Below are 13,337 nucleotides of genomic sequence, written 5' to 3' on the forward strand. Positions count from 1 at the left end.
CCAGACAATGGAATGCACCCAGTCATTGTTGATTAAACCTATAGTCCTCAGGTGAGAATTCTTTACGCTGAACAATAACTCCAAACTCTACAACTCAATTTCCCCCCAGAGAAGCTGCATGATTCATTCTCATCAAAAGTGGGTGAGAAAAACAATGTGTGATATTTGCAGGGTCAGGGCCACTGAGCCGTCTGTACATGGAAATGAAAGATATCTCAAAGCCCACTGAGCCGTCTGTACATGGAAATGAAAGATATCTCAAAACCCATAGAGAAATGAAGGGCTTGATGTCTGAAATAGTTTTTTTTCTCGGTGAGAAATTGAAAATAGGCTTTAGAAAAAAAGACCCAAAAAAAGCGTCAGGCCCAAAACTAATTTACCTGTGTCTAGCCGAGGGAAGAGAGATATCTCCCCTGACACACTATTGATCTAGGCTAGTTTGACTGACAGCCACGGCCAAACAAAGGCATGGCGCTAGTAACATTAGATTGAATGGCTGTAGTGTAGTGAGATGCCATTACACAGTCAGGTCAGCCGCCACTGACTCAGTTCACCCAGTAAAAATTGACGTTTTGGACATTTTGGTGGTCTCCAAGGCAAAGATAACGTTTTAGATTGAATTTGAAATACTTTTATTATGATGATGACCTTTGTCCAGCGAGGGCCATCATATCTGACGTTTACTGTATAAATTCACTGCCATATAAATTCTCTTTGACGTTCCCTGGGAAGTAATTAAGTGAAAAATCATTTGTGGTAGGCTAATGTTAGTTGAAGGGAGCCGACATTAGTGAATCCAAAATAGTGCATTAACTTCTTTTTGTCGGGTGTTAAATTCTTTCTTTAAATGAAAATTAGCAATTATTGTCCCAATTTCTCAAGGAAATTACTATCTCAAGCTATCTTCTGCAACAGCGTTATGGCAAAGGCCAATAGCATAAAATATGTGCATTTTACAGCAGTAGCAAAAACGCCATTTGCTTTCACAATGTGCTTGATGGAATTTACATTCAGAGTATTTAACATCATATCAGCATATGCAGCTCCTAATGGCCAAGGGATTATGTTAGGAAAACTGCTATTTCATCATCATAGTTATTTAATCGCCTTCCCCCAAAAAGTGTAACATAGAACGACTTCTGCAACTCCCAGGCATTCTGCTCCTCTGAATCAGTCATTTGGGGGTAGAGTTGTTTTGCATTTAACTTTGTAGGGTGTTTTTGCTTCCTCTGCAGTTTGCCCATAGCAATTTAAAATGCAGCTGAAATCTCTCTCCAGCTCCTACAGGCACTGTCCGAATCCATTTAGCAGCAGAGCAGTTCTTTATTTATTTGTATCTTATTTGTTTTTATCTTAAAGTGCAACTGAAGGCCATAAACAACTGCTCTGATAGAAAATGGCCTATTAGTCAGAAACAGTTATCCTAGTGTCAAAATTGACTACAAAGTGTAAAAAGGATAATTTTGGTCATAAAGTCAGTCTCGTCCAAAACAGAGTTTTGTTAGTGTCTTCGTCATGACATACTTGAGGGTTGGGTTTTGATTTGGACACTTGCCCACTAAAACAGGATACACAGCTGCCGTGGTTGTGCTCTATCCAATCCTAGCACAGAACACAGACAGTGAGACAGATCTTGCCATCAGTGCAGCGGATCTGACTTTGTTCACATAAAACAACACGTCACAATTTATTTTACTTGAGAAATACTGCACCAAACACCTTAGCTAGATGTAAAATTGCCCAACTAAAACATCTTTGTCAAAAACGTCAAAATGAATAACAGTTTAAAAAAAAAAAGTTATCATAGATTTATTCTGACTATTTTGAAGAAGTGATACTGGCTTTGTTCCTACAGTGTCTCATGGGGGACAAACATCAGTAACTGCCATATCAAAACACACCTCCAAGACTAAAATCAAGTTTTTCTTAATGAACAACAGAAACACATACGGAATCGGTGCGTTCATTCGCTCTAATGGTATGATTTTCTCTATAGATATTCATGGTGAAAATGATATAAACAGTGACATATCATTTACAGTTTAGAGTACTTCATTAGTTTTTAGACTGCTGCTGTATTTATACCTCCCATAGAAAAGACAACATACACATCAGCTACAGTAGGGATTTAGACGTTTGGTAGCAGCATCATGTTCACTGACAGAAATAAACAGACAACATACATGTCAGATGCAGTAGGGATTTAGACGTTTGGTAGCAGCATCATGTTCACTGACAGAAATAAACAGACACTTTTTGACCCGTTGTTCACAACACTTCCAGCGAGGATAAAAGGAGAGAAACGATGCAGATGCTGCCCTGTTTGACCACATCTCTACATGGGCAGTCAGTCAAAACATCCCTGCTGCCCTGCTGCCAACCCCTGCCTTCCCATACTGTCTGATCAGAGAAGAGTGGGTCCTCTCTGTGGACTGCATGTGGTTTTGATGTGAGGACCCCTTGTGTAGTTGAAAGAGACAGCTTTAGGCCTCGGAGAGATGGCCAGAGAGAGCAGATGAACTGGAAAACCTTGAAGTGATTGGAGACTAGAGAGGGAGAGGTGTGTGTGCATGTGTGTGTGTCAGGTCGTTCAGTAAGAAGTTCAGTTCACAAAGCATGTCCACTCTCATTCAGTCAAACAGATCTTTACAAACTTTCTGGAAGATTGAGGTAGACTTTTCAAGGACATTTGATCACTAATACAGTTTTCATCAGTGTTGGATTGAATGAGAATGTTCTTGGGGGGAAAAAGTGGAATTACTAGATATGGACTGGCTGATGGATTTCTTAATGTGATTATCAACCTCTCATTCAGGAATCACTTATTTTAGAGTTGATATTATGTCTGCGGTGTTTGATTCCACTTTGTCTTTGGTTTATTTTTATTAGTACAGCCCTGTAGCCAAGAGTTTGTTCAAGCAGCGTCTCCTTTCCTCATTACTCAGTTGAAGCCATTGAAATATTGCACTGCAAACACAACACTGGGTTCTTACTGGTGTGTGTGTGATTGATGTCAAATGGATGCATGTCACAGTAACAAATTGTTACAATTCACCTGAATTACTGACCTCACAATGTTGTTGTTGACTCTGCACATGCACACACACATACACTGACTAATAGACATGACACACACACACACACACACACACACACACACACACACACACTGCTGTGTGATGCTAAAGCGTGTCTTCTCGTCCTCCCCAGGGCCCCCCAGGAACTGCCGGTGCAGAGGGCAGACAAGGAGAGAAGGGCGCCAAGGTAACCTAGAAAATCAATTCAGCCTTTACCCAGAGAGCAGCCTCAGCAACTCCAGACTCCAGCTAGCCCCCCATGCCTCACCCCTCATCTCCCTCCCCTCTCCCCTCATCTCCCTCCCCTTTCCCCTCATCCCCCTCCTCTCATCTCCCTCCCCTCATCTCCCTCCCCTCTCCCCTCATCCCCCTCCTCTCATCTCCCTCCCCTCTCCCCTCATCCCCCTCCCCTCTCCCCTCATCCCCCTCCTCTCATCTCCCTCCCCTCTCCCCTCATCCCCCTCCTCTCATCTCCCTCCCCTCATCTCCCACTTCTCTCCCCTCATCTCCCTCCCATCTCCCTTCCTCTCCCCTAATCCCCCCCTCATCTCCCTCCCATCTCCCTTCCCTCTCCCCTCATCTCTCTCCCCTCATCTCCCTCCCCCTTGCCAGTTGTGTATAGCCCTACCCGTGGAACGCTATCCAATTTCATCTCAAAAACATATCCCACTCTTTTGTAAAGCTGTGGTTTAGATTGGGGATTGTTGTTTGAAATCAATTGCAGTGTCCCGTTGTTATCAAACCCTTCAGATGTTAGCCATGCCACTTTGTGAGCAGGGGAGTGCATCAACATAACAGTAAGCTACACTAGCATAGGATACATTCATCTGAAGCTCAGAACAGCAGAAGGTATGGCTCTTTGACAGTACACACAGCAAGGATGTCAAGTTGATAAGCACCCTGTTATTTTACCATCTGTTGTTAGGGTTTTTCAATGAACTGTAGATCAGAAATATGAACACATAAAGAGATCCTGTTTACATGGTATCACTTGTGTTTATTTTGATCAACCAAACCAGATGGAAATGACTTGTGGACGTCATGTAGAGTTATGTCATTGTGACAATCTTGTCCCTTCCTACAGGGTGAGTCTGGAGCCGAGGGACCCCCAGGTAAAACTGGCCCTGTCGGCCCACAGGGGCCCTCGGGAAAGCCCGGTCCAGAAGGTCTGCGTGGAATCCCTGGCCCCGTTGTAAGTCCGAGATCCAACGTTCATCACACACACACACACACAAACACACACACACAAACACACGGAGAGAGACCAAACAGCCCTTAAGCAGTATGACAACAGTGCTCATGGAATAATCGATAGTCCCATTTGGCTTGTACTCTATACATTTCAGTTGTTTATTTGAACACACTTTTTTGTGGTATTCCTGCAATTAATCATGGTGCCGGGCACATGAAATCAATATGAGTCCATAAGAGTTATAGCAGGCTGTAATGCTGGTCTATAATTGGATGGCTTTTCTCTTCTCAGGGTGAACAAGGACTTCCTGGTTCTTCTGGACAAGACGGCCCACCTGGACCTATGGTGAGCAGAGATAATGTGTCCTCTCTCTCTCTCTCTCTCTCTCTCTCTCTCTCTCTCTCTCTCTCTCTCTCTCTCTCTCTCTCTCTAGTCTCTCTCTCCCTCTGTCTCTCTCTCTCCTCTCCTCTCTCTCTTCTCTCTCTCTCTCTCTCTCTAGCTCTCTCTCTCTCTCTCTCTAGCTCTCTCTCTCTCTCTCTCTCTCTCTCTCTCTCTCTCTCTCTCTCTCTCTCTCTCTCTCACTCTCCTTCTCTTTCTATCTTTCTCTACTGTGGTGTTGTAATTGATTTCTAACCCTCTTGTCTCTCTGTGATAATTAGGGACCCCCTGGTCTCCCAGGTCTGAAGGGTGACCCCGGGACCAAGGGTGAAAAGGTGAGCTCGCCTCAATTTCCCGTCCCAAAGAGCTTGTTGATTTGATTTCTCTGATCCCAGAAGGGGTTGGGAGTTCAACTTGTAGTGGGCTGGAGACCATGACTATGAGCATGGCTGGGATGGGACCTAGAGCTCCCCTCACCTGAACCCTATAACCAGCTCTTCTCTTCTCTTATTTCGGTACAGCAATACATTTGAAACATGCTTTATCACTATGCAGATACAGTTGTTTTTTATGTTACTCAGTAAACTAAAAGTGACATTTGAAGAAAGCTGGTAGCCATCTCCATTTAATACACAGCATCAGCTCTGCCAGTGGACTAAGGGTTTGAAAGTCAGTAATGCAGCACATAGCACTGCAGTAATGGCTTCCCCCCCCCCCCAAAAAAAAATGAAAGAAGGATTGACAGGGATTGGTTTAAAAGGACACAATGGGTAGCTTTTCATTAGGCTATTTTTCATGCTTTCAAGTCAATGGGACTGGTTAAGGTGCCCATACTTTCCAGCATCGTTGTTGTGAATATTGTCCCCAGTTACAGAGAAATTCAGATAAATTATTTTGTAAGTCCCCCAAAAATGTTTGGTTTAAAATGCTTTCAGATTTGTGGAATAATGTTCATATTTTGCAGCTGATTTGTATTTCACTTGATTGAATGGTGCGGTTATAGCAGGGTTGTACTGATGCAAGGCATGGAATCATCTTTAAATGTTTTGACTGTATGTATCCTGTGTATTCTAAATTTTTCCAGTCCTCATGACTCTTGTTTTGTGTGTATGTGTGTGTCCTCCAGGGTCATCCAGGTCTGATTGGTCTGATTGGACCCCCTGGCGAGCAGGGAGAGAAGGGAGACCGAGGCTTGCCTGGACCCCAGGGTTCTCCTGGAGGCAAGGGCGATGGCGTAAGTGATTAATGACCTCATCACCTTACCATTCGTCAACCTATTTGCCCTCCACCAGGAAGTACAATGCCATTGGTCTGATTGCAGCCACCTACAGTTCACTGAGAAAGTTGTTTATAATGATACATGATATGCTTTATATTGTGCAGCTAGCACTCCAATGCACCGTATAGACTTATGCATTGAGTATATGCTATTCCTAAATTAATACTGACTTGACTTGACCATTAATCATATACAGTACTGTACAAATATACAAGCTTTGCCTTCTTGGGGCAGGATTAGTCTTTCAAAGGGAATTCTATCCGTTAAAAACTAATGTAACGTCCATTACAGTGCTTCTAATGCTCTGCATTCTGTGGCATTCTGTTAATGTCGTATTTCTCTCCCAGCCTCATCAGATATACATTTTTCTATATTCCAAACCCATCTTTATTTCTGGGAGTTAGAAATGTTAAGCAGGACTCAAACGGGCTCTAGCCTGATGAAGCTCCACATTAAGGAGCTCATCCATTTTTAAATAAACATTGCAGATTGAGTGAATATGCAATTTGAGACGCAGCCTTTCAGCAGCCTTACTCTGTGATTTAAGGAGATGGAATGGATAAACGTCTTTAGATTAAGCCTAATGAAATTGTAATGTCCCTTTTCTCTGTCTTCGAGGAATGGTGGGGAAAAAACATCTGTCTCAGTCTATCTGTCTCTATTTTAGGCTTGAGAAACTGGCATCGTCTGTTGAGCTATATTTGTCACAAAAATAGCCCAATGAGATAGAAAATAAACATTTCAGGACCCATTAAAACGCTGCTAGAGATTTTTAATGTTTCTCTTGCAATCTACCACTCTTTCTCCCACTGATGTCTGGTCTCTTCTTCACAGGGTATTAGTGGATCTTCAGGTCCTCTCGGTCCCCCTGGTCCTCCAGGCCTGCCTGTAAGACTGTCCCCTGCTTTCTCAGTTTTATTAATAGTATACTTTCATAGTTCAAATATCACAATAATGTTAAAACATAGTCCTCTGCTATTTGTTCATTGTGTGTCTTTGCTGTCTCTTCCAGGGTCCTGGAGGTCCCAAGGGAGCTAAGGGTTCATCGGTAAGATCTATTCAACCACTCTTTGTTTCAACTGGTGAAAAAGGAGTGTTTGTGAGATCCAAAGTTAACAACATGCTTATATCTCTATGTTCTTTCCAGGGTCCTGCTGGTCAGAAGGGTGACACCGGTACGATCGGTCCCCCTGGTCCTCCTGTGAGTATTAACATAATATTCCTTTGGTGTCCACTATAAGACCGAAAATAAGGCATTTCCGTTATTAGCTGAAATTCAAAAGGGTTATTTCTAGAAAACGATCTGATGCATACGATGTCACACTATCGGATTCCGTACCAATATTTTCCTTCTTCCTCTCTGCTCGACAGGGTCCCCCTGGTGAGGTGATCCAGCCACTGCCCATCCAGTCTCCCAAGAAGAACCGCAGACACGCAGACATGCAGGCGGACGCGGCAGGTACCATGATGGACTACGGAGAGGGCATGGAGGACATCTTCGGTTCGCTCAACAACCTCAAACAGGACATTGAGAGGATGAAGTACCCCATGGGCACACAGAACAACCCAGCCAGGACCTGCAAAGACCTGCAGCTCGCCCACCCAGAGTTCCCTGACGGTGAGTCACAGAGAGGGGGATCATGGGTAATATGCTAATGTTATGGCTGTGATTGGAGGCAATTTTGTTGAGCCAAATAAGGACGTCTTTAGTATTTAGTAGTTTATTAGGATCCCCATTCGCTGTTGCCAAGGCAGCAGCTACTCTTCCTGGGGTCCAAACAGGGATACAACATTACATCAAAGAAAACATTGTGCATTATTACATTACAATATTACAATACTACAATACAGTCTTTGACTGTGTTTGCTTATTTTATAGCAGTGCTATTGGGGGTGTAGATTCTATTTTTGCAGGTAGAGTGTGTTGCTGTGGTGAATACCACTGAGAACAAGGCCTCATTGGGGTTATACTTAACATTCAACAGACCGTCCATAATTGATGCAAGAGAAATGTCAGGTCCTTCTTTGACCTTTTTAAGTTATTTCTAAGCAAACTGAAGATCCGTTGTTGCTGAACATATTCCTTTTTATCTCTTTAAGATGATAATAAAATAGTATAGTGGATGTATAACATGTAGTAGAATGGTTTTGCTACAGTATTTACATAATCTTTCGTTTTCCATGATTTAAACACATAGATGTCATAGCACAGTTTAACCTTATCAGTCCCGAGACCCCAGCAAAAGTCGGCTTTTCATTTATCTGACTTTCATTTATCTGAATGTCCAGCCCTTATATTTAGCCTCACAATGAAATAAGTATTTTACCATTTTCTTGTCAGGACAACCAGGGCAACATGTAGAACACAAAACAATTTGACATAAACAGTTGCATTCATGAGTTTTCCTGACAAATGTCAATAATAAAAGATTGCTCAAACCATTCTCTACAGACGTTTTTGTAAAAAGACCTGGCCCCGGGCCACTTCAGGATCCGCACTTGTTTCACAAACACCGCTCTAGCTCAGCCCCCGTTAATCACACAGACGAATGATTGGTACCAACGGATGCAGAAGAAATATACGAATCCAATGATACAACCTAGTCTGTAGCACAAACACATGATGTTTAAAAGGGGTTAGAAGTCCAAATTGCGCAAGCGTCGTGGTGGGACCCATTGGGTTAAGTCTCAAGTTAAACGTGTTTGGTTTTGAAATGTTTTGTTTTATGTTCTTGGTGGAATTGTAGAACTAGAGAGAACTAAAGATTCAGGTATTTAATTGATTCATTGGTTTTTTTCCACAGGCGAGTACTGGATAGATCCTAACCAGGGATGCTCAGGGGACTCCTTCTCTGTCTACTGTAACTTCACGGCTGGAGGAGAGACCTGTATCTACCCAGATAAGAAGTCCAGTGGAGTGAGTGGCATTTTTATTTCCTCCAAGAGACCTGCACATACTGTACTGTCAAGTCAAGTCAAGCCATAGTCTTGTTCAATTCTAGATAATGTACTGATGTATTCATTCATATGCTAGTCAAGGCTGTGAGACTGGGAGATGCATGTTTGGTGATGTTTGATGGGTTCACTGCTTGGCCATTAACTTCTAACTTTCAAAAATACCCATTTGATCTTGTTTTGTGATGATCTTGTGAATTTGTCATTTACATTCATACTGTATTCTCTGTGAAATGTAAAAATTTAAAGACATGAACAAAATGCATTGAAGATGCATTGAACTAAAAGGTTGGAATTGACATTTGTAATTGTCAAGACATGCAGTATAGACATAAACTGAATACAAACAGAAACAAACTGATATACACATACTTAGGTGTCAAATATTGACTATACTGGCTTGCGAAAGTATTCACCCCCTTGGCACTTCTCCTATTTTGTTGCCTTACAACCTGGAATTAAAATTGATTTTTGGGGGGGTTTGTATCATTTGATTTACACAACATGCCTACCACTTTGAAGATGCAAAATATGTTTTATTGTGAAACAAACAAGAAATAAGACCAAAAAAAAGAAAACGTCCCCACAGCATGATGCTGCCACCACAATGGGGATGGTGTTCTCGGGGTGATGAGAGGTGTTGGGTTTGGGCCAGACATTTTCCTTGATGGCCAAAAAGCTTAATTTTAGTCTCATCTGACCAGAGTACCTTCTTCCATATGTTTGGGGAGTCTCACACATGCCTTTTGGCGAGCACCAAACGTGTTTGCTTATTTTTTTCTTAAGCAATGGCTTTTTTCTGGCCACTCTTCCATAAAGCCCAGCTCTGTGGAGTGTATGGCTTAAAGTGGTCCTATGGACAGATACTCCAATCTTCACTGTGGAGCTTTGCAGCTCCTTCAGGGTTATCTTTGGTCTCTTTGTTGCCTCTCTGATTAATGCCCTCCTTGCCTTGTCCGTGAGTTTTGGTGGGCGGCCCTCTCTTGGCAGGTTTGTTGTGGTGCCATATTCTTTCCATTTTTTAATAATGGATTTAATGGTGCTCCGTGGGATGTTCAAAGTTTCTGATCTTTTTTTATAACCCAACCCTGATCTGTACTTCTCCAACTTTGTCCCTGACCTGTTTGGAGAGCTCCTTGGTCTTAATGGCGCCGCTTGCTTGGTGGTGCCCCTTGCTTAGTGGTGATGCAGACTCTGGGGCCCTTCAGAACAGGTGTATATATACTGAGATCATGTGACAGATCATGTGACACTTAGATTGCACACAGGTGGACTTTTATTTAACTAATTATGTGACTTCTGAAGGTAATTGGTTGCACCAGATCTTATTTAGGGGCTTCATAGCAAAGGGGGTGAATACAAATGCACGCACCACTTTTCTGTTATATATTGTCTTTAATTTTTTTTAACAAGTTATTTTTTTCATTTTACTTCACCAATTTGGACTATTTTGTGTATGTCCATTACATGAAATCCAAATAAAAATCCATTTAAATTACAGGTTGTAATGCAACAAATAGGAAAAACGCCAAGGGGGGTGAATACTTTTGCAAGGCACTGTACTGTAGTGATTATCCTGTATGTTAAGATCTGAGGGAAGGGGTATCTAGCTGCAAATTGTACTTAACAAAACGGAAATCCAGGAACCAGCTCTTCAATTCCAGGAACCAGTTGCATTCAGTGTTCTTGTCAGTACTTATGTTCTTCATTTGTTTGGCTCCACAGGTCAGAATATCTTCATGGCCCAAAGAAATTCCTGGGTCGTGGTTCAGTGAATTTAAGCGGGGTAAAATAGTAAGTGCTCACTCGATTCCACGCTTTCATCCTCCGCCACTCTCCTCAAAAAATAATTGTCTCCTCTCCACAATACTAAACTAAAAGGATTTCTCAGGCTCCCACTCTGCCATGTCCCTGTCTTCTGTCTCTCAGTACAGAGGCTCTTCAGAAGTGACAGTTAGGCCACAAATAGACTCAGAAACAAGAGTGTCTCTGGAAGTGACCCCAGGTTGCTAGCCACAAAGGGATCGAGACCTCTCATATAAGACCTCTTCAGACCCATCACATTCATATTTCATACACTTTGGGAATGAAGAAGGAGGCTTAAGGATGAGGAGGAAAATGTTCTACCACTTTAAGACTCAATTTGGCCATTGTCTGAGAGAGAGATTGTATAACAAGATGTTTGATAAGAACTCTTGGGATAGAACACTTCTAATCAGTACATTGTATCCAATCCCATGCTTCAATTTCTGACCTCTAAATCTATTTTCTGTTTGCTCTCACCCCTTCCTCAAATAAACAGTTTACATACGTTGACGCAGCTGGCAAAACAATAAACGAGGTTCAGATGACCTTCCTGAAACTACTGACCGCCTCGGCCAGGCAGAACTTCACCTATAACTGCCATCAGTCTGTGGTGTGGCACGATGAGACCACCGACAGCTATGACAAGGTGCTGCGATTCCTAGGATCCAACGATGAGGAGATATCCTATGACAACAACCCCTACATCAGGGCCCTAACAGACGGATGCGCGGTAAGGGCTGCCTCTCGATACTTCCTGTCTGTAATAGTGATAGTTCAAGTACTTTTGCAAAAGTCTCTGGAATTTTGCAACCCTATAGTTGCCACTTATGTAAATGCCCCATTGATTGTTTTGTTGGACTTGTTTGATAGCTCCAGTAAGGTTGTATTTGACTGCTGAAAGCACACTGTCTAATGTTTTTTCCCCATTGTCTCTTTACAGACGAGGAAGGGCTACGGAAAGACTGTGATGGAGATTAATACTCCCAAAATCGATCAAGTTCCCATCATCGATGTCATGTTGAATGACTTTGGAGATGCCAGCCAGAAGTTTGGATTTGAAGTGGGTCCAGTCTGCTTCCTTGGCTAACTAAAAAAACAAAACAAAAAAAACTTGGCGGGGTCAGAAAGAAAGTCAAGACATTTTGGATACCACCAAACCCCCCAACCCAGCCCCCCACCCTTTTCCATGCCACATGCAAGTTTTGAATAAAAGATGGTGTAGCGAACATGTCTTGCCATGTATGTATGTATTACCTAGAAAAATACTTGTTGCCCTTGTAGGGCTAGAATCACATGACTTAAAACTGTTATGGAGCAAAGGTGAAGGACATTTGAAGGCGTGGCAGAGAAGGGTGAACAGGAGAAAAATGAGGGAGGTCGAAAGGCGAGAGACACCTCTTTTCTGGATTCTCCAGGTGCTGTACAAAAAAAAATGACTACAATGGTGCTTGTTCAAACAACAAAATAAAGAGGTGCTAAGAAAGAAGGTGTATTTTGATAATAAAAAACTGTAATTATTATTTTGTACAATCTGTTATTTCTGAATCCACTTTCAAAACTTGCATGTGTATCAGAATCGCATCTGGCTCTTAATTTCAATGTTCGTAACAAAATATATATATAAGTTAATGAAATGAATAAAGACAGACAGAGAGAAATAAATAATTATGATATTTTGTTGATGAATAAATACTGTGTACCTGTTATGAAGCAAATAAAATGAGTATTCAAACGATTCCCTATTTCTAATGATAATGTATCCCCTTTGTATATATTGACCATCCAAAGCTCTAGGTTATTTGCAGTTTTGCCCTTCAAGACCATAGGTAAAACAACTGGAAGAATCTCACCAGCTCTCGTATCGCAACATAGCCCACTAATGTTATGATTCTGTGCTTGTATTAAAGCAATCATGGCATTCATTCTTCTTTTTATTTAAGTATTTTTTTTTTTAATATCATTTTTTTGTTTTTTTAAATTTTCTGTCAGTTTTAATTTTTGGTCGTATACCTCAAACTTTCTTGATAACCATAAGATCCATGGATGTTATGCCCTGTATATATCTTGGTTAAACAATTAAGTTTATATATTTTGGGTGGGGAATTTTTTAAGAAAGAAATACTTATCGGTTAGACATCTTCTGTTCAGATCCTTCTGTGAATGCAATGATAAGACCTTTAGGTGACCCATTTTTGTAACTAAAATGAGAAAATGTTTTAATGTGCTTTTAATGGTTCATTTAAATATTAAAACTGGATTCTAAACAACAGTGAATGGAATGTCTGCATTGTTTGTTTTACATTTTATTATGTAAAAGAGAGAGGACTTGGGATGTTGCATCAATGTACTACTATGAATTGTATTGTTGTGTAAAACACGTCACCATTTTATATGGAGGTTGTGTGAATCTTCTAAATTAATTAGCAACAGAAAGGCCTTTCTAGCCTGAACAATTTGTCTTTATTTGAACAATACTGACAATACTTTTCAAGGCTATAGTTTTCTGGTAAATGCACAAATTAAACAAACGTTTGTTAACATCTACATGGTGAGTTCAATAAGATGTAAGAATTGAAGATGTTTTCTTTATATTGAGTTCAATAAGATTACCACCAGACACATCAAGACTTATGGGATGGACACCATATTG

The 13,337-nt window shown here is 41.4% G+C and overlaps 1 protein-coding gene across 7 annotated transcripts in view; it reads left to right on the forward strand.

Annotated features, from left to right (window-relative positions):
* The window catches only part of LOC121550096 (collagen alpha-1(XI) chain), an 84,796-nt gene extending 71,840 nt beyond the window's left edge, over positions 1–12,956 (forward strand). For all 7 annotated transcript variants that reach the window (XM_041862239.2, XM_041862241.2, XM_041862240.2 and 4 more), the window contains 13 exons: positions 3,211–3,264; positions 4,162–4,269; positions 4,561–4,614; positions 4,929–4,982; positions 5,774–5,881; positions 6,761–6,814; positions 6,939–6,974; positions 7,074–7,127; positions 7,298–7,544; positions 8,731–8,843; positions 10,607–10,675; positions 11,184–11,417; positions 11,628–12,956. In XM_041862239.2, the coding sequence (XP_041718173.1) occupies positions 3,211–3,264; positions 4,162–4,269; positions 4,561–4,614; positions 4,929–4,982; positions 5,774–5,881; positions 6,761–6,814; positions 6,939–6,974; positions 7,074–7,127; positions 7,298–7,544; positions 8,731–8,843; positions 10,607–10,675; positions 11,184–11,417; positions 11,628–11,774 (1,332 nt within the window). In that variant the 3' untranslated portion in view covers positions 11,775–12,956. The remainder of the gene's footprint in view (positions 1–3,210; positions 3,265–4,161; positions 4,270–4,560; positions 4,615–4,928; positions 4,983–5,773; positions 5,882–6,760; positions 6,815–6,938; positions 6,975–7,073; positions 7,128–7,297; positions 7,545–8,730; positions 8,844–10,606; positions 10,676–11,183; positions 11,418–11,627) is intronic.
* The last annotated feature ends 381 nt before the right edge of the window (positions 12,957–13,337 follow it).

The sequence above is a fragment of the Coregonus clupeaformis genome, chromosome 34 (assembly GCF_020615455.1).
Source record: "Coregonus clupeaformis isolate EN_2021a chromosome 34, ASM2061545v1, whole genome shotgun sequence".
Lineage (NCBI taxonomy): Eukaryota > Metazoa > Chordata > Actinopteri > Salmoniformes > Salmonidae > Coregonus > Coregonus clupeaformis.